This window comes from Macrobrachium nipponense, chromosome 18 (assembly GCF_015104395.2).
Source record: "Macrobrachium nipponense isolate FS-2020 chromosome 18, ASM1510439v2, whole genome shotgun sequence".
NCBI lineage: Eukaryota > Metazoa > Arthropoda > Malacostraca > Decapoda > Palaemonidae > Macrobrachium > Macrobrachium nipponense.
In genome coordinates this window covers 55,809,921-55,832,397 of record NC_087211.1, presented here as the reverse complement: position 1 = coordinate 55,832,397, position 22,477 = coordinate 55,809,921, and the positions used below count along the sequence as shown (strand labels likewise).

At 39.4% G+C, this 22,477-nt stretch overlaps 1 protein-coding gene across 3 annotated transcripts in view; it reads right to left on the bottom strand.

Annotated features, from left to right (window-relative positions):
• LOC135197087 (phosrestin-2-like) overlaps positions 1-22,477 on the bottom strand; it is a 265,329-nt gene that overhangs the window by 51,917 nt on the left and 190,935 nt on the right. For all 3 annotated transcript variants that reach the window (XM_064224042.1, XM_064224043.1, XM_064224044.1), the window contains 2 exons: positions 5,252-5,363; positions 3,565-3,676 (listed from right to left, as the gene is read on the bottom strand). In XM_064224042.1, the coding sequence (XP_064080112.1) occupies positions 3,565-3,676; positions 5,252-5,363 (224 nt within the window). The remainder of the gene's footprint in view (positions 1-3,564; positions 3,677-5,251; positions 5,364-22,477) is intronic.

Here is a 22,477-nt window from a genome sequence, read left to right as displayed (position 1 = left end):
CAGATAGGAATAGACAGAAGGAACAGAAGAAATGAATAGAAAAAGGGACCCGCAACAGAAGAAATAGAACGCGGAAGGGAACAGGAATGAATAGAAAGGGAGGCACAGAAATGAATAGAAAACGGGAGCAACAGAAATGAATATAACGAAGGGAACAGAATGAATAGAAAGGGAGCAACAGAAATGAATTAGAACGGAAGGGAACAGAAATGAATAGAAACGGGAGGGACGGCCAACAGAAATGAATTAGAAAGGAAGGGAAAGAAATGAATAGAACGGGAGGCAACAGAAATGAATAGAACGGAAGGGAACAGAAATGAATAGAACGGGAGGCAACAGAAATGAATAGAACGGAAGGGAACAGAAATGAATAGAACGGGAGGCAACAGAAATGAATAGAACGGGAGGCAACAGAAATGAATAGAACGGAAGGGAACAGAAATGAATAGAACGGGAGGCAACAGAAATGAATAGACGGAAGGGAAACAGAAGAATAGACGGGATGGCAACAGAAATGAATAGAACGGAAGGACCCCCCCCCCAAAAGGGAAAATGAATAGAACGGAGGCAACAGAAACTAATAGAACGGAAGGAAACAGAAATGAATAGAACGGAGGCAACAGAAATGAATAGAACGGAAGGAAACAGAAATGAATAGAACGGGAGGCAACAGAAATGAACAGAACGGGAGGCAAAGAAATGTAAACAGAACGGAAGGGACAGAAATGAATAGAACGGGAAGGGCAAACAGAAATATGATAAACGGGAAGGCAACAGAAAGAATAGAACGAAGGGGAACAGAAATGAATAGAACGGGAGGCAACAGAAATGAATAGAACGGAAGGGAACAGAAATGAATAGAACGGGAGGCAACAGAAATGAATAGAACGGAAGGGAACAGAAATGAATAGAAAGGGAGGCAACAGAAATGAATAGAACGGAAGGGAACAGAAATGAACAGAACGGGAGGCAACAGAAATGAACAGAACGGGAGGCAACAGAAATGAACAGAACGGGAGGCAACAGAAATGAACAGAAAGGGAGGCAACAGAAATGAATAGAACGGGAGGCAACAGAAATGAACAGAACGGGAGGCAACAGAAATGAACAGAACGGGAGGCAACAGAAATGAATAGAACGGGAGGGAAGCGGTTCACATTTACCATTTTAGATAAATGGGTACCACTTACCGAGCAGCAAGTAAAACAATAACAGTGACTTCAAGTCATTTAAATTTCAGCAAAACTACCAATAACAAAATAATAGATCTAAAATAAGGGAAGAAACTTCGCAAAGACCTAACTTCCTTCAGGTACTAAACTGGAATGTGAAAGATGTTGTTGGATCCAACCAACGACTTCGCCAGATGAAAAAAGCTCAGCGCTTCCGAGACTATAGTTTGAGAAAGTGAGCAAAAGGCCAAAGAGAAGGCTGTTGTCATTGCTCTTTTGGGAGATGTTTTCACGTCGTTACGGTAAGATCGGAAATCGACACGGATGGCATGAGGAGTTCTCGAAACGTAAACTTGTGAAAGTTTGACCGCAAAAGTTGCGGGAAGAAGCGGTAACTTCTCTTAATTCTGTTGTTATTGCGGCTTTGTAACCTTTCATAGTTGAGAGGCTGAGTCTCATCGGCTTTCACAATTGTATTCAGTTGAATATAGAATTTAGTCAAAAGGCCAAGCACTAGGACCCACGAGGTCATTCAGCGCTGAAACGGAAACACAGTAAAAGCTTTGAAAGGTGTAACAGGAGGAAAACCTAAAAGAAGTTGCAATATGAATCAATTGTTAGAAGAGGATGTAGAGTAAGATGTTATTTAATTCATAGAAAGAGATCTTTAAGTCAGAGAAACGTTAAGAAAAAAAAAGGCATGTCTATCAGTTAAATCTAAATATAATTTCATTTTCTCCATATTTGAGAGCTTTCGGAAAAAAACATGTACGGACTATCGCTGTGCAATATTGAACGAATAGAGAATCCAGCATATATAACAACGAAACCAGAATGTTAAAAATTATAAAAGTCATAATGAAAGTGCACACAAAGTCAGAATTTGCTGCATCCCAAGTAGTAAATGAAGCAGCTACTCGCACATAGACATAACTATAGTAGATTCACATCAACCGTGCATTTGACGTCTAGGACCGTCCCTTACGACACTCCTAATCGGCTGTTGATAAGCAAATCGCAGGGCTGGAAACTCTCAGTCTCTCTCGAGATTACACATGGGCAGGATGTATGTTCCCTACCCTGAGGGATCTGGAGAGATGGAACATACATCCTGCCTAAGTGAACTCTCGAGAGCGACTGAGAGTTTCCAGCCCTGAGTTTGGCTATCAACAGCCAATGTGGAACGTCGTAAGGGACGGGCCTAAACATCAAATGCACGGTTGATGGGAATCTACTATAGCCTAAACCACTTGCAAAAACCCACTCGCGCTCACGTACATACACAGACACAGACACAGACACGCATACACTATTTGGAGCCAGCTATTACGTGGCAATATATATTTGAACAAAAAATAATCAGTCATTATAAATGAATGGGAAATCAAACACATTTTCTAACAAAAATCATGAAAAGGCTATATATCTATTTCATGTCACATTAAACAAAGCAAGAAAATTGCTTATACAAGCTCGGGTATTTTAATGATAATGGTATTAATTACTTAAAATGAATAAAGTAAATAAATAAATAATACACCAAAATAAATTCATTTACATATGAATAAATCAAGATATGATTGAAGTCGAGGTCACAGACTCCATAAACCAATACTTCAAAAAGACTGTTTCTACCCTGCCGATACCTCATAAGATGATCATGAAAAGCCTTTAACTCTAAAGAGGTAAACATAAAAATGCTTACAAATCAAGCAATCTGTTCACTGCGCGAGGAAAAGGTACCAGGGATGAATTCTATTACGTGATAATATTACACCATTCTTAAAGTGATGATTCACTACAAATATATAATGTTTTATCTATCTATTAATTCATTTTTCCTTTTAATGAGTGAGATCTCTTCTTTCTGAATTTCCCTTTACTTTCTCTTACTTCCTAATGAACACCTTCATATTCTTTGGAAGCTTGAATTTCGAGGCAATGGCCCCTTTGGTCGGATTGTCCAATATGAAAATGGTTCAGCTTCTGAATAATTAATTATCTTCTATAATAGTAAAATCTGAGTGGATCTTTTTTGTCTTTCCCGGGTGAGATAGTAGGGGAGACATGACACAGCCACCCTCCCCCTGCAAACCGGTTTGTCACCCAAGGTGGGGTGGGGGACGGGGTGCGTAATGGAACGGGAGGGTAGGGGAGACATCCGCCTTTTTCCTGCAAACCTGTTTGTCCGGCCCGGGTGGGGGCGGGGTAGGTAGGGGAGATAGCAGGGCCAGGTTCCAGCGCACAACAAGCTCGTAATATAATAATAATAATTTATAATCCATAATTATATATTAAAATATATTTCTATGTAATTGTGGATTTTCTAACAATTTGTTTTCACGAGACTGTGAATTTCTTAACAATAATAATAATAATAATACAAACTCACCTGTCTGTCGAGAGTGACTTGAAGATGCAGCTTCCCGGGGGAGAGCAAGAACTCCTTTGCGCAACATGCTTGGGGTTGGCGTCCTTGTTTCGCTGGGGCATACTGCAGTCGCCTGATTTTGGTAGGATACACGCATAGAACCATTAGGTGACAGAAGGATTGTTGTTAGAATGATTTCTTTTATACTGACTTTCGTAAATTTGTTAGTTCTTATGCAACCTCCCCCCCAAAAAAATAATCTCGAATATCTAAATCGCAAACAAAATTGGATAATGATTTTCGCCAATAAGACAGCAACTTTTGATGCGATTTCGGATGAAAAGACGGTTTCCTGAAACGGAAAGGAAAGGAGTGGAATATAGAATTTTGGCCCAAAGCCAAGCACTGGGACCTATGAGGTTATTCATCGATGACAGGGAAACTGATAGTAAAAGGTTTGGAAGGTGTGACGGGGGACAACCTCCAAGCAATTGTACTATGAAACAAAATTTAGGAGAGGGTGGAAAGTAAGATGGTAGAAAGAGAATTTGAACAGAGGCACAAGAAAAGGTATGAAAGGGGTTGCATCTATGGCCGAAGGGACACTGCAAAGAACCTTAAGTAATGCTTGCAGTGCACTGCATGAGGCCACTGACGGCACTATCCCCCTTCGGAAGACATGGAAAGGATTTTTTTTTAACGAGTAAAGCAAAGAAAGCCAATACCCAGAATTAGACAGACCCATAGCAAAACCAGTAAAATTTGTCAGTATTTGTTCTGCTGTCTTCTTAATTAAGTCTACTTCTTCTGGAAACTCTTAAGAGCAGATTGTAATCTAATAACGTCTCCAATACAAAATATATCACATCATATCGATCAAATGGCCAGTTGGGTCTAATAACCAGTTATTAAACTGAAGGACAAATCATTTAAGAAAATCATAAACAAAGTGGTGGCCAGTCTGATCTGATGTACCATATGAGGGTTGACAGGAAGTCTCCCATAAAACAGAAAGCAAGTGACATGTAATTCTGTTCAAAATTTTGAAAATACTGGCACATTTTATCTGGTCAATATTGATATATTTTTTGGTGACTGATGTGAGAGTGAATCAGAATTTAAAGAGTGACTTTGCAGTTACGAGTACCTTGTTTAAGCGTGTGCAAATAGATTGATTACAATTTGCTTGTGGGAACAGAAACTTTTACCGTCGCCTTTTTTGGGGGGGAAGGGAACTTCATAAACGATATAAAAGTATCTTTTTGATCAACTGCAAAATACCAACGGGATTACCGATCTACGGAATACTCCTACTGGTGGAGGTCTCTTTCCCTCTTCTACCATTCTTTGGAAAGTTCTATCTGCTTCTGTTTTCCTGATTCCAGCAATGCATTCCTCATTAAAAGGTTATGCCGTCCTTTTTACTTATTTATTTATTAGTTTTTTGGTTATTCATTTATCCCGTCCCTTCTGCAATTTATGAAGAGTGAACACAACGACGGCTCATATTTTCCGTATTTTATCCTGGGAAACTTGTGAAAAAGAAATCTAACATCGCTAAATAAAAGTTATCTCAAAATCAATCAACCATCGTGGCACACAAAAACTAATAACAGAAACCAAAAACTGATGGAAAAACTGACACTTGATCGACGAGTACACAAAGATTTCCCCTCTACGATAGATCTCATTCTTTGCGAAAACCCACCTGATGAGAAGCCTGACGCATGATCTCCTGTGGGGTTGATCGTCAATCGATTCCCCGACAAACACTCGAAGTTCCCAGTGGACGCCGCAAGGCCTTCCCGTCTCTTCTTTACCTGTCAATGAAAAAAAAAAAAGAGTATGTAATAGAGCCCGGAAATACTATCTTCCTTTTGTTTCTGCCCTATTTAATTTTATTTTTCTGGTAAAGACCCTCGCTTTTATGAACTTTTATCTTGGAGAGGTTATATAGTCTGATCACGTCAATCTGCTTCTAAAAAATCAGGTTCTTTATACAGATGTTGTAAGTTCTTTCCTCCATCGCCGTTATTCAAGCTTTACGTTGCCCTTACATGACATGGTTGGAAATGACTCGTCTTTTCCGCGTTCTTCCATTTTGCTTCCCCTCTTGGCAGAACTCTATCAATGGCCGATTTTCTTAACAGTGGCCTCTCCATTACTCCTTCACTATAAACAGATCCTCTTCATCTCCGCCGCAAGCTAGCTTATCTGTGCCTGACCAATGGCCACTGTTTTGGCCACCGTTAGAGCAATCTTAAGGGAAGTCCATCATCACCGCAGGGTGCTCCAGAGCACCCGCCAGGCCTTTTTTATTCTGTGGATAGTAGTAAATGGGATGGAATCTCTCGACTTCTTTTCTGTCCCAGTTTTCCAGACTTTTTAAAATCTCTCATTCTTTATTGGACGGGGATATACCCAACGTTTTCTCTGTCACCCGTCTTTCTAATATTCCTCTGGAGTGAATAATATTGGGTTGTAAGTTCCATAGGCAGCTTTTAAATCTGCTGAACTTCGAGATGCTCATATTTCATAACATAAATCCTCAAGTCCAAAGAGGAAGCGGCCACGATCTTCTCTGTCCTACATCAGAGACCAAAGCGAAGGAGAGAACAGAACCTGTGAAATGGGAAAATCACATTCAATTTCAGAAAACAGGTCGCTTTTATTCTTTAAAGCATCACATATCTAAGGAGTTTACCAAGTTGCAGCACACTTAAACCGTGCGCCTTTGGAGGAAAAAAAAAAAAAAAAAAAAAACACACACCAAAAAACCCCCAAGGCGAAGAGTACAACATTATCCTAACCAAAAATGCATGATCGATTTTTTTTATTGAGGTATATGAAGACATCTCCCACAAATTTACGGTAACCAATAAACACTGCATTAAAAGACGTCGGTGGCTTTTGAATCGGTCTTGGATGTTGTTGAAGTATTCTGCTTCTTACATGTTCGTATAATGTTCGCGATCAGGCACTGACACACACAATATATATATATATATATATATATATATATATATATATATATATATATATATATATATATATATATATATACACGATATATATAAATTTATAAGTATATATATAAATATATATACATATATATATATATATATATATATATATATATATATATTTATTTATTTATTTATTTACCAAGGGTCTGTCTTGAGAAGTCTCTGTTTAAATGGTATTCTATTTAAGGAATACTTCACTTCTAGCTATATTCTCAATTAAAATGCCCTATTTTAAGAATATTCTATTTTAATATGCACTCTCTTAGTCCTATAATGAAAATGCTATATTCGAGCGGTGTGATATTTAGTCAAATGTTCCACTATCACCATAATATTAAAATATCCTAAATATTGTAATTTAATCCAATGCCAAGAAAATGGAGTATTTAAATGACATTCTCTACTGAAACGAAGTCAAACTAATGACGGAGACTACTAATATGAATTCGGCTTTATCGTCATAGACTTCCAAATCGATGTGCCTAAAACTGCTCTCTCAGCCAACAAGCATCGTCGTAGAGGAGACTCAAACTAGGTTTTGGTTTTGAATACCTGATGAGCGTCAGCAAAGTTACATCGAGAGACTACGTGGTCTTACGCTCCCCGGGAAGGTTGCGGCTGCAATAAACTTGTCATTTTTGTGATTGATTGATTGATTTATATTGTAGGCATAATGCCAAGCAATGAGGCAACTAAGGCCATTCAGCGCTGAAACGGAAATTGACGGTGAAAAGGTTTGAAAAGTGTAACAGGAGGAGAGCCTCGCAGTTGCACCATGAATCAATTGTTAGGAGAGGGTGAAAAATAAGATGGAAGAAAGATAATATGAAAGGAGGTACACTAAAAATAACGAAAGAGGTTGCAGCTAGGGCCGAAGGGAAGCTGTAAAGATCCTTCAGTTAATGAGGTGCTTGAAAGTATAAAACAATACATTGTTATTATTATTAATTTTACGTAGCTGAACTGCAACAGGCACACGGGTGGCCAAAGAATTTATTCGTAAATCGCAGTTCGAAACGGAACAGGACAAAGTGAACGAAGCTGGACGGCTACGTGGATGAGACCAAACAAAGGCAGGACAGGAAGCGCAATGCAGCTGGAGACCGAAGACGCTCTGCAAATAACGTCAAACTGCCGACGGTGCTTAATAATATAGGTAGTAACTCCTGCCACCCTACGCAGGCATCGGGGAAGAAGAAATTGAAATGCAAGTTGATTAAGACCTATTTAATACCCTAAATGGTTTAACCTAGCCACCTAGGGGGGCAACCAAGTCCTTATGGGTGCCGGTCCCAAGCCCGGATAAATAGGGAGGGTTGGTGTCAGGAAAAGGGCATCCGGCTGTAAAAATCTGTGCCAAAACCAAAAATGGAATGAGCCGAAATATGGAAAGAGGTAATGCTAGGGCGTACTCCGTAAACGACGCACAGAGACATCGCCCTAACTCTGTGGTAAGGTCGAGGGCTACTGCATCAGGAGCGGTGCAGCTAAAGAAAGCGAGCTCACATTGGGTTCAGAGTATGTCAGCTAAATGTTGGGTCCATGACTGGGAGAGGTAGAGAATTGGCTGACTTGATGAGAGAAAAGAAAGTAGATGTTGTGTGTGTGCAAGAAACGCGGTGGAAAGGAAATAAAGCTAAAGAGTTGGGAGATGGATATAAGCTATATTATAGTGGAGCAAATAAACAAGGTAGAAATGGAGTTGGCATAGTACTGTCTAGTGAACTAAAGAACTCGGTAATAGAAGTGCATAGAAAGAATGACCGTATCATCAGATTGAAGATATGTTATGGAGGAGAGATTCTGAATATTATAAGCGCATATGCACCACAAGTTGGTTGCACAGAAGAAGAGAAGGGAAATTTCTGGAGAGACATGATGGAATAATGCAAGAACTGGAAGAGCATGAGAGGGTGATAGTTGGGGCAGATTTGAATGGCCATGTCGGAAGTGAAAAATGAGGCGATTGGGCGGGTGCATGGGGCCATGGAATTGGGGAGAGAAACCCAGAAGGAGAGAGTGTAGTGGACTTTGCTGTTGTCATTCGACATGGCAATAGTAAACACATTTTTTGAGAAGAAAAGGGAACACCTAATAACATATAGGAGTGGGGGAAGATTCTCCCAGATAGACTATTTTTGTATAAAAGGATAAATCTGGTGGAGGTCAAGAACTGCAAAGTTATTCCAGGCGACCATGTAGCCCCCCAACAACAGGCTGCTATTGTATGGACTTGAAGTTGAAAAGCAAAAGGGAAAAACCAAACCAAAAGCTAAAGGGATAAGGAAAATTAAATGGTACGAATTACAGAAGGAAGGGGATAAGAAGAGAGAGTTTAAGAGGAGGGTTTTGGAGGATATTGATATAGGGATTTGAAGATGTTCAAGAATGGTGGGCACGAAATGCAGCAGTAATAAGAAGGCATGGAAAGGAGCTGCTAGGAGAGACATCTGGTATCATATGGGAAGAAAAGGATAGTTGGTGGTGGGATGAAGACATTGAGAAAGTAGTAAAAGATAAGAAGGAGGCAAAGAAAAGATGGGGAAGAGTCACAGTCAGTGGAAGACAGAAATAGGTACAGAGAGAAAAACAAGGTGGTGGTGAAAAAGGTGGTAGCCCAAGCTAAAGCAAAGTCGTATGATGATGTGTATAATGAGCTGGGGCGGGGGGACAAAGGAAGGATTAAAGAAGATGATGAAGCTATCAAAGGCTAGAAATAAGAGCACCAAAGATATAACACACATCAAACAAATAAAGAATCAAGAGGGTGTAGTGCTTAGAAAGGAGGAAGACATTGTGAAGAGATGGAAAGAATATTTCGAACAGTTGTTAAATGAAGAAAATAATAGACTAATAAGAGAGGATGGGCAAGTGAACATTGGCATGGTAATGAGGTTTTCTAGGCAGAGGTACTAAATGCACTGAAGAAGATGAAGAATGGAAGGCAACCGGACCAGACATGATCCCGGTGGAGGCATGGAAAGCATTAGGAGATGAAGGAGTGGATATACTGTACGATCTTATGATAAAGATCCTTGAACAGGAAAAGATACCAAATGAGTGGCGTGGGAGTATATTGATCCCAATTTTTAAAGGGAAAGGAGATGTCCAAGAGTGTGGTAATTATAGGGGCATTAAATTGATGTCCCACACTTGAAGATGCTGGAAAGGATGATAGATGCTAGGACTGAGAGAAGAAGTACAAATAGGTAAAGAGCAGATGGGATTTATGAAGGGAAGGGGAACAACAGATGGTATATTTTGTCTGAGGCAAATAATGGAGAAATTCGGGGAAGACAAAGGGACCTACATATTGGTAGGGGGGTATTCATTGACCTTGAAAAGGCTTATGACAGAGTCCCGAGACAAGAGGTATGGAGGAGCCTGAGGGAGAAGGATGGTGCCAGAGAAGTATGTGCGATTGATACAAGAGATGTACCGGAATGTATTTACCAGAGTGAGGAGCAGTGTTGGGGAGACAGAAGGTTTTGAGGTGAGAGTAGGATTACACCAGGGGTCGGCTCTGAGCCCATTTATCTTTAACATAGTGATGGATGTTATAATAGAGGAAGTAAGGGAGACAGTACCATGGAACATATTGTATGCGGATGATATTGTTCTGTGTGCAGAGAGCAGGGAAGATCTGGAAGTGAAATTGGAAAGATGGAGACAAGTACTGGAGGACAGAGGAATGAGAATAAGTAGATCCAAGACAGAATATATGTGTACCACCACTGAGGGGGATGATAGAGAAAGTATTCAGCTTGGTGGAGAGCAAATAAGGAGAGTTGATAAGTTTAAGTATGGGATCTTTTGTTAACGCGGAGGGATAAGTATGGAAGAAGAAGTAAAACATCGGGTACAGGCAGGCTGGAACAACTGGAGAGTGGCCCTCGGGAGTTCTTTGTGACAAAAGAGTGCCGCTTAGGTTAAAAGGAAAATTTCACAAGACGGTGGTAAGAACAGCAATGCTGTATGGTACAGAAACAGCAAGCATGAGAAAAGCAGAGCAGAAGAAGATGGATGTGGCAGAAATGAGAATGTTAGGTGGATGTCTGGGGTAACAAGAGTGGATAGGATCAGAAATGACTACATAAGGGGGTCAACTAAGGTGGTGGAAGTATCAAAGAAAGTGCAGGAGGGGAGGCTGAGATGGTATGGACACCTGTTGAGGAGAGATGAGGACCACGCTGGGAGACATACTATGGGAGTGGAGGTGCAAGGAAGAAGAAAGAGAGGGAGACCAAGAAAGAGATGGAAGGACTGTGTGAGAAGGAGGTTTACATGAGAAGGGAATTGATGAGGCAGAAGCGCAAGATAGAAATAGATGGAAACGGCTCATCCGAAACGGCGACCCCATATAAAAATGGGAAAAAGCTGGGAAGAAGAAGAAGAAGAAGAAGAATACCCTAAATGGTTTCAAAAGTAAACAAGTAAAAAATGTATCGGAGAAACCAGTTTTCTTTACAGCGTATACTGCTGTACGAAACTCTCAGCAACGGACTATGAAACTCTCAGCCACGGCTCCTGAAAATTTCAGCCACGGTCCGGTGGTGGCCTGTGTTGTAGGCACCTGTAAAAGTGTCAGACGCATAGTCATGGGTAACTTTAAGGTGGATGATCAACATACGATTTGCAGCCCTCCAGCCTTAGTCTGTTTTTTAGATCTGAGGGCGAACAGAACAAGTGCGGACAGAAATATAGCCATCTCAATACTTTTATTTTACAGAAAAACTAAAAGTCATCATTATGCCTTCAAACTAACCGAATATTATGATCCTGGAGTGAACCGAATATACCTCATGCTTCCAAACTATTCCACAATACAGTACGTCATACTTGGCGAAAAATCTTTAAAGTTGAAGGCTATTAAATATCAAATACCACGCCTCGTAGGAATCAGAGATAGGCCTATATTATGACGCAGAAACACGAGTAGCTGTCAGGGGTCAACATAATTGAATAAATACCAAGAAACAAAACTAAATTAAGAGTATAGTCACAGAAATGAATTACACGTTCAGAAGCAAGCCGGTTCCTTCTTGGACTTTCCTCGAAAAAAATATCTATTTTTATTTCGAAGGGAATTCAACCAAGAACTGGTTTGCTTCTGAACATGTTGGTTCATTTCTAAGACTACACTCTGTCAATTTGGTTTTGTTCCTTGGTATTTGCTCGATTATTTTGACCCATGACAGCTGTTCGAGTTTCTAAGTCATTATTTATAGGTCTGTCTCATAAGTAGTTCAACTACAATAATTAACGTCTATACAAAAGAACTAAAGGTAAAATCATATGTATATTTGATATTATAGCTCGGCTGACATGTTTGACGAAGTTACCAGGATTGGAGATGAGAGAGAGAGAGAGAGAGAGAGAGAGAGAGAGAGAGAGAGAGAGAGAGAGAGAGAGAGAGCAAATAAATCCCAATAAATTAATTCGTAAACTCGATACCTCTGCCTGCTTCGCCTCTCAGCGAAATGAACTAATGACGACCCTAAACTAAATAATATCCGATACTGGAGTAATTGGTAACACCACACCTAGAAAGCTCCCTCCTTTCTTCCTTCCTTACTTGAGTCTCGCTTTGCGTCGCGCCGTAGCTTCTTCAGGGCTCTTTTTAAAAAAAGCGCCAATCTTTCCAAGTCATCTTACCCGGCCACGAAAAATGCCAGTTTTCTATGTAACGCTTAAATTACATTCTAACTGGAATATTAAATCCTCGCTGGTACTTAAAAGTCCTTCAGATCTAATAATACAATTGAATAGAATACTGAATATAATTTAGGGCAAAGGCCAAGCGCTGGGACCTATGAGGTCATTCAGCTCTTAATTGGAAATGGGCACTAAGAAGCTCAGAAAGATGTAACAGGCGGAAAACCTCGCAGCTGCACTGTGAAACGACTGTTGGAGAGGCTGGAAAGTCAGACGGAAGGAAGAGAATATGAACGGGGGTACAGTAAAAAGACTGAAAGAGGTTGCAGCTGGAGGCGAAGGGAGTATGCGTATAAATGAAATGGGAAGGGGGGTGGGGGGGAGGGGGGGAGGGGGAGGGAGAAGGGGAATTTGTGTATCTTTCAATTGTTACTCATAATCAGTATCATATGAATGAAAAACGTCATGCGAGTTCCAACTCAGTAATCAACTTTTCAAGGGACGTAACAATGAAGTCTTCGAACTTGAATTGGCTGAGGATTCATCCATCAAGAACGTGGAGGATTTGACATCCTCCTGTCCTCTTCTAATCCTTTCTGTCTGCCGCTCAGTGTCAACGTTAAAGGAAGACAGTCAATACGAAGCGGCAGAGGACGGCGTCACAGTTTTTAGAATTCACGAAAAACAAAATAATAAAAAACAGAGGACGTTGGAGACAAACTTGATGACAAAGAATTTCGCGTTCGTTCTCTCATCATAAAACTTTCGCATAAAGGTATCATAATCGAATACGGAATGAGAGACAGAGAGAGAGACAGAGACAGAGAGAGAGAGAGAGAGAGAGAGAGAGAGAGAGAGAGAGAGAGAGAGAGAGAGAGAGCACTCGATTCCAGAAACACTATTCGAAGCCATTTGATTGCATTTAACTATCATAGTTCGTTCATTCTGAACGTTTAACTAATTCGACCACTCCGGATGAACTTTCGCCCCTGTCATAACTATGAAAACCTCACTAAGGCTTCTCTCGCTTCTAATACTGTATATAGTATTTAGGCCAAAGGCCAAGCACTGGAACCTATGAGGTCATTCAGCGCTGAAACAGAAATTGAGAGTAAAAAGGTTTGAAAGGCGTAACAGAAGGAATACGTCAAAGGAATTACACATAAATCAATTGTTAGGAGAGAGTGGAAAGTAAGATGGAAGAAAAAGAATATGACAGGAGGTACAGTAAATGCAATGAAAGGGGTGGTAGCTACAAGTGGCCGAAGGCATACTGCAAAGAACCTTAAGTAATGCCTACAGTGCACCACATGAGGGTGCGCTGACGGCACTAATCCCCCCAATGGGATACTTCTAATACTGCTGTCATGAATCAAATAACCAGGGAATAAAACCGCGAAAAGACTACTCAAAAATAATAAATAACAAGTAAAATAACGCTCCGAAGTGTCTTCGGCGCAATAGAGTCTTCTGTACAGAGTATAAAGCCGCAGTGTCACGATCTTGTGGCTGTCATCGATTGACATCTACGATGTGCACCAGTATGAGACTCTCAGCTACGACCAGGCAGCGCTCAGTTGCTATCCAGATGCAGATAAGTGAAGGTGCGCCGGCGACGCCTCCGGAATTGGACTCAGCGGTGCCAGACGCACGGTCCATGGCTAACCTTAAATCAAATAAAAATGACTGAGGCTACAGGGCTGCAATTTGGTATGTTTGATGATTGGTAGGTGGATGATCACCTTACCAATTTGCAGCCCTCTAGCCTCAGTAGTTTTGAAGATGTGAGGGCGGACAGAAAACGTGCGGACGGACAGACAAAGCCATGGAGCACGGACAAAGACATATCAATAGATTTCTTTAGCAGAAAACTAAAAATGATCAGAGAATAATAACATTAAAACGAAGGGAAAGAAGGCTGAGGGGCGAACGAGCAATGTAATCAGGACGCAGAGGAAATCCCCGGATGATAAACGACAGGATGTTGTTTGACGCTGATTTCCTTTGGAGGCAATAAATCAAGAAAGGGTCAGGGACCCAAATCGGGCGGCGGGGGTGTATCTTTTCTGATCTGGGGTCCATCGACCCCGTGGGGCGCTGTCGGAAAAGAGGAGACTTGGGACGAGGGGAGATGTGGGCGGCCGTCTGAGGTGGAAACTTGAACTCTTTAAATGGGTGACCATTCTGAATAATAATAATAATAATAATAATAATAATAATTGAATATACGTTAATTTTACTCTTTTGGGGAGGAGGGGATTCTTTTTCTAATCTGGTGTATTAGATACTACTACTACTACTACTACTTCTAATATATAATAACAATAATAATGACTGAACCCACGCGGTAGCTTTTGTATCTTATACTTCAATGAAAATAATCAGATCTTTAATAATAATAATAACAATAAAAAGTTGGAGAAACAAATCCATCGTTGTGTATATGTAAAAATATTCAAAGATAAATCTTTACAGAAAGCTTTCGGGAAACTTCGATTCCCCTATTCAATAATAATAATAATAATAATAATAATAATAATAATAATACTAATAATAATAATAATAACACTCGGAAAGTATATATTTAGCAGTTCTGTTAGTTTTTGTTTTCTTATTGCAGCTTTCATTTTTATTGTGCGATTGAGTTGCATAAGTTTCCATGAACACTTTCGCAAAAATATAAAGATTTTTTTCCAATTGTAAAATTAATAAAAAAAATAAAGACTAACCTTCGGAAAAGCTCTTTGCTCTTCGGTTCTGTTAATTAGATTCAGCAAATCATTACAAATAAAAACGCACGACACGTGATGAAAGAGATATAGTCTTAAAGGATAGAGGATATGAATGACTATCAATTTTGTTTGTTTGTTTGTTTGTTTGTTTGTATGGTGTTTTTATGTTGCATGGAACCAGTGGTTATTCAGCAACGGGACCAACGGCTTTACGTGACTTCCGAACCACGTCGAGAGTGAACTTCTATCACTAGAAATACACATCTCTTACTCCTCAATGGAATGGCCGAGAATCGAACCCGCAACTACCGAGGTGAGAAGCAAACACCAAACCAACCACGCCACTGAGGCGCTTGAATGACTATCAAAACTTTAATATTTAAAAGCATCAAAATATCACTAGACGAAATTCGGAAGGAGCTTCCAAATCAAAGAAGCCAGCCCGAGAGATTTATTGATATGGCAGATACATAAGTTGCAGGCTGCTCTATGAATGAGAGCCCGTGCTGGTATAATCCTAGCTTAACCTCAAACAACGAGATACCTAAAACCTTGCCCAGAACACCTCTTTATATTAGACAGAAATAAATTGACATCGCTCAAAATGCTTTTCTTTACAAAAGCACACACAAGAATGCCAGCACAAAGTTAGTGTCCAGCTTTGCTCTATACACGATAAGAAATAATATGAGCTTCAGGAAAGGACTCCTGTTTGAAAGACCGAACGTGGGAATTGCAGACTGGCAGGAAACTCTTTTCCCTTTAAACACTGCCGGGGAAAATTACACCTAAGTTGAAATTTTAAAGGAAGGAAGATGAAAGGGAAAATGGAACACGATAGCAATCTCTCTTTGTGATAAATTCACTTCACATTTCTCCCTCTGTCGCATTTCCTCTTATTGTTCTTCTTCTACTCCTTCTTTCTCGAGACAAAGGCAATATCAACGATCTGTAAGAGTATTTTTGAAACTCAGTCTCAGAAAGCTTAAATCGTGTTCCTAGTAAACAAAGAAACTCGTTTTCTGCTGTTATGGAAAATTTCGAAAGATGTTCCCAGTTAAAATGACTCACGAACATCGCACATGCGCATGCTCTCAGTGTATTTGCACAGAATATACATAGATAAATATACATATAAATAGATAAATAAATATATATAAATGTATATGCGTGCGTGCGTGTGTGTGTTATTTAAATATTAAGTGATTACCTCAACATTTCATGATATTAACTGCTCAATCGTGGATTAACACCATATTCAGAAAACTGTCGCACCATCAGCCTCTTTATACACCTACAGTGTAGCAGGCTTATCAGCAGCACAACCATCCATCCACATACACCACAATATAGTAATGACAAGGTAGCCCCGCTCTAGCGACTAGTTAAGGACTCATTTGCGAGTGTGATTATGTGACGTCACCCAACTTGGTCGAAGTGACAATTTACTGATGAAAACATAGGGATAATTGCCTTTGTTACACTTTGAAATGCGATTTCATAAATATACCTCCATAAATTTAAGCGGTGAATGCGAATTTGGACATACGAAATATTGTAGCTCATGTGAACATCGATATTGGAGATATCGAATAGGCGAAATGTTGCACAAATCAGTTTATATTTTTATGTGAAACTTTAACAGACTGACAGGATCCTGGAGACTTGTGTGCATTTGGGGTCTTGTTGTCAATTATTCTAAAGTTGATTTCCTTTAGTAAGTCGTCTGTTGGCGCGAGTCCGCCTTTCAGCTCATGTACTTTGTTAAACTTACAGTTTAATTTTTGATAAAATTGAGTTTAATATTTCATCACAAATTAAAATATGTAAAATCGCATTTACCGCTTAAATCTATAGAGAGATATTTATTAAATAGCATTTCAAAGTGTAACAAAGGCAATTATCCCTATGTTTACATCAGTAAATTGTCGCTTCGACCGGTTTGGGTGACGTCACAGATTATGGTCGGTTACATAAAAATACACCGCACCTGCGCATGGGACTAACTGTTGTTTCTATATCGTGACATGCACTGCGTCGTTCACTTTAATCTTGAACACACTATCTCCCTGGCTGTTGAGGCTCTTCCTTCCTAGCACCTCTTACACTCCACCTGCACCCATCCCCTGTAAAGGGTTACACCAAAGAAGTATACAACTAAATCCTGATTACCACCCAACACATTCGACTGTCAAATAGTTAATTTACTACTAACTAAACACAGGCATAATAGGGTTCACAGGGCTAGCTCAAAGCCTTCCAGTTCGCTACGACCAGGAACCTCTCACTGGTGAGGCAAGCATTTAACCACAGTACACACCCACACATATATTTATACACATAAATATCAGCGAGAGAGAGCCTCTGGTTTTTCTTTCAGTGAGAAATAGGACTGGCCCTTTAGAAAAAGCTACATTTGTATTTGTACTCATTCCGCCAATCATTTTCGATGACTCGCCCACCTACAGTAACTCCTCTGGGCCTTGTGTTGAAGGTCTGGGAGCTTGGAACTGACAAGTGTGAACAAACACACTTAAAAAAAAAAAACGTCAGCGCTGGGTAAAATTGATACGCTGGGCATAGCCACTATCAAGAAAACAGCTAACTAACCACTGGGCACCCAGGTAACTATGTCACTGCTTCGGTCAACCAAGGTACATGAAACTTTTCAGAGCACCAAAGTCGTCCCCCACTGAGGAATGGACCTCCAGACTCTCGCTGTAAGAGGGCACGCTAAAACCGCTGAGACTATATAATATATATATATATATATATATATAATATATATATATATATATATATATATATATATATATATACACATACTGACTATGAAACTTTTCCATTTAAAAGAAGCGACTCCAGAGACGGTTAATTTTTTCAGGATGTGAGCAAGTATTTTGGGATGATATATCCTCTTGCTTTTTCCCATCCTGACTGCGTCTTGCTATATTTGAATACCAATAACTAATTCACTATTGGTATCAAAAGAAGCACGATAGAATGGAAAACTACGTGCCTCAGTCGTTCTGATCGAACAGGGAATCGAACTCTTGCCCTCCCACAGGTGAGATGATATATCTGATGACCACTTGTCCACGTTTTACACATGCAAATGTATGTATACATACACGCACACGCGCGCACGCAAACACACACAACACACACACATATATATTATATATAGAAGCACCGTAACATCTTTATTTTATACCTACATATATTAACCCATAAATTTCATTTGATATCCAATTCACCAAATATCTGGAGTAACTTACACACGATGGGAAATATTAGTGCCTCGTCACCAGTGAGACTCGAACCGCTGCCTGATTTAAAAACAATGAATATGCAGTGACTTTGAGCGCTGAGCCATCATGATGGCTTAGCGATCAATGTCACTGTATTTTCGTTGCTTCTAAACCAGGCAGAGGTTCGAAGGTGATGTAGCCATTATCACTCATAATTTCCCTCAAGTGTAAGTTGCTCAAGAATGTAAAGTGAACTGGATATTAAACGAAATTTGTTGCTTAATTGTCTGTGATTATATATATATATATATATATATATATATATATATATATATATATATATATAAATATATATATAGATATATGTGTATATATATATATCATATATGATATATATATATATATATGATATATATATAAATATTAATTTAGTGTGTAGACACAGCATATATATATATATATATATATATATATAGTATATATGATATATATATATAATATATTATATAGTATATATATTGGTGTGGTGTGTGTGTGTGTGGTGTGTGTTGTGTGTGTGCGCGCGCTGAATATTCAAACACAAAGTTCATAGTAGGATGCTTTGTTCTTTGAACTAATGGTACGTATTTGTTTTCCGTAGATAGTGTCTATTTCGTTATTACTTCAGGTTCCGTCTAGCCTCCAGACTGGGAGGAAAAACAAACCGCCTCCCTCCACCCCCTAACCACCCCTTCCCCCCCCCCCCCAACGCTCCGCCACCTGGTCTCAGCTGGCTGAAACTGGGACAAGGGGACCGGAGGGGTGGAATAAAGGAGCCGAGGCAGCGCGGGAGAGAAAGGAGCCAGACAGACAAGACAGACTCTTGTCAGTTTCACAAATTCACAATCCTCAAGAAAGTCGGTCAGTTTGCGTGAGGTGTTGGACGATACAGAGTCATCTTTGCGTAGAGTACAAAGTACAATTCATGTTGTAGGCTAATTGAAATAGAATAGAATAGAATATATAATTTAGGCTAAAAGGAGGTCATTCAGTGCTGAAAGGGTAACTGACAGTAAGAAGGTGCCAAAGGTGTAACAGGAGGAAATCCTCGCAGCCGGACTATGAAACCGTTGTTTGGGAAGGTGGAAAGTCAGATGGAAGAAAAAGAATATGAACAGAGGAACAGAAAAGCGTCGGCTAATCCCGCAAGTCTTCTCATAGCATCTTTCTCGTGTTCGGCATTTCAAATTCTTATTTTTTTATGGTAAACACTCTGATTGGCTAGCTATATGAGTTTATATAACTTATATATGAATATCTTTTACCACTCTTTGCCCTCATGACATAATTCGACGTTAATATTAAAGTGATCAGGTTTCTTGCTACGCAAAAGGTTAAAAATAATCTCTAAAAATTTTTGGTGTGAAAATCCTCAGAAAATTTTGGCTGTCTACATCAGGAATGGACTCCCGGTTACAGAAAGACGCTGCTACATATGACAGATTCTACTTGATGTACCACCTGAGCTTCATTTGCACTGTCCTTTTACAAAATACGAGACATTTATGCAATAGAAGTCTTGTTACAAGATAGTATAACATAAGTAGAGGCAAGACATTCATACTTTCAGGACAAAATAAGCAATACATCCAAGCCAAGACAAGAGAAATTTCAGCTCTGGGAATGACAAAAATCTAAAATAGGCCTCGCGCTCCATTTCATACCTGGAATAAGAGTCAGAAATGGCGGTTTTATTTGAAAACCTCCGATAGACTTTTCTTACATGAAATACTCTTCCCTGAAGAGATCTTATTTACACAAAGGAAAAACGTTAACATGCACCCGAGATAACTAACTCGCAAATCCAAATAAAGATTTATTGACAGAAAAAAAAAAGGATTCATTTACAAGTCGAGAAATGTTCTTTATGCAAATCAAGAGATATCAGAAGTCAAGTGACATTTCTTTCAACGCACAAATAAACGCTTTATTGAACGCTCAAAAGCAGTGCCATTTACACAACAAAGAAGTATTGATTTCATATTGTAGATATACATGTTGACACGCGATCTCCAGAGTTGAATAACCTGACTGTTATCCATGAGAAATCTGTATTAAACGAACGATAATACTGTGCACAGTTAAATGCTGAGACAAAGAAAAAATCAGTAACATTACTGGATGACCACCTGAGGTTATATACAAGTGGATATTTATTTTCAGATACAATGATTGATTGATTTAAAGATTTAAGTATACAGGCTAAACACTGTGCAACTATGGCCAATCAGCACCTTTAACATCATACATTAATTTAGCTAAAATTCATTAAAACGATACATTAAGATAAAAAATTTACCAAACAAATATATAATCTTTAATACTAATTAAATAAATCTTTAAAACTGAAAAAAGTTAAATTCTGAAATAACAGGTGAGAAAGAAGACAGGCTATCAACAGTTACCCTCCGTCTTTCTTATTGAGTCTATTTGTTTTTGTCAGCTTTGTCCTCTCACTGTACAAATCCTGTTGGTAAATGCTTCAGTTCTGTCTTCATTTACAAGTCTTTTTCCCATCGACCTCCTTTTAAAAATAAGTTTATCTACTGCAAGAATATCTTATTAAATCTTTCCTGTTTGGAGGAACCTTTCGAAATCAACTTACATGACATATCATCATCTTGAGGGTGGGTGGGTCGGTTATCTAAGACATAATTATACATGCTACGCTAAAGGTACAAGCAATCCTTTTTGTTTTGAGAGAGAGAGAGAGAGAGAGAGAGAGAGAGAGAGAGAGAGAGAGAGTAAAGTAAAACAGCAGTAATATGCTATTGCTTTTTCACAGCGCTCGATAGAGGGACTCGACTTTAGAAATCAGATGAGAAGAAATTAGATGATAGAATTTAGGCCAAACACCAGGCGCTGGGACCTACGAGGTCACCCAGCCCTGAAAGGGAAATTCACATTAAGGTTTGAAAGGTGTAACAGGGGAAAACCTCGAAGCAGTTGTACAATGAAACATTTGTATAGAGGGTGGAAAGTGAGAGGGGAGAAAGAGAATATGAACGGAGGTACAGTAAAAGGAACGAAAAGCGGTAGCAGCTAGGGGCCGAAGGGACGCTACAAAGGCCGTTACGTGATGCCTACAGTGTACGACGTGAGGTGCACTGACGGCACTAACCCCCCACACGGGATAGAAAACGGGATTAGAAACACTTAAATTGCTAGACTAATGAGTTCTAATGAGTATAGGGACTGGTACTCTCGAACGAACTCCCTGAATTTTAAACATTACGTGGAGGAGGTCTTGTTCTTCGCAAGCAATACTGGGTGCATATAAATGTGAAAGCGTTAGTATGAGACATGACGTTTTATATAATTTCGGGGAGAGAGAGAAGAGAGAGAAGAATAGAGAGAGAGAGAGAGAGAGAGAGAGAGGTGCAGCTATATCGTAACCATTGACACCTAAGTTAGATAATTTCATAATTCTAGATAAAATGAAAACAAGAAGCTCTGGAATTATATAATATTTAAGGGCATAATTCCTGAACACTCATATTATATATTATATTTGTGTAACTCAAGATGCAAGCCAAGCATTCTGAAAATCTGACGAAGCTTGTCTTGCTAATGAATAGCACCAAAACTCTCCAAAGTACATCTTGATCACCAATCAAAAATTCTTGAAACCTAATAGTGGGCGAGATCGTTTCCATGGCAACAAACTGTCACACGTTAACCTCCACTGAGAGTGAGCCATTTGAAAATGGTCACTCAAGTAGATACACTGTTCCGTTCTCAAAAAACGAAAAAAAAACTAAGGTGAAATCAATTCTTCCTACAATAGAAAGAATTGAACCATGCGCAAAACTGATCAGTGGTGTTGTTTAATGAGAAAAATACAAACTTATAGAAATCCAGAGGAAAATAAGATATTGAAACCTGTACTTTTATCGGATGCAGGCTTATTCGGACCTTGGCTGATTCGGACCGTGGCTGACTCGGACCGGATTAGGACCTTAATCTTGGCTGATTCGGACCATTTGCTAGGCTAATTAGGACCCATACTAATAATTTTATGTTATAGCAATGGATATTTCTATATGCGCATTCCGTATCGTTCGTCCCCGCGAATACGCCGAAAGCGACCAGGAATGGGGTCGTCAAATGTCTTTCGCCGCGTTTAGTACGAGCCCCTGGGAGTTAATTACAGTCGTCCGAATAATATTACTTAAAATTCTTGTTCAGGAGGTAAAACTGCATAGAAAAAATCGGTCCAATCATATGAAGG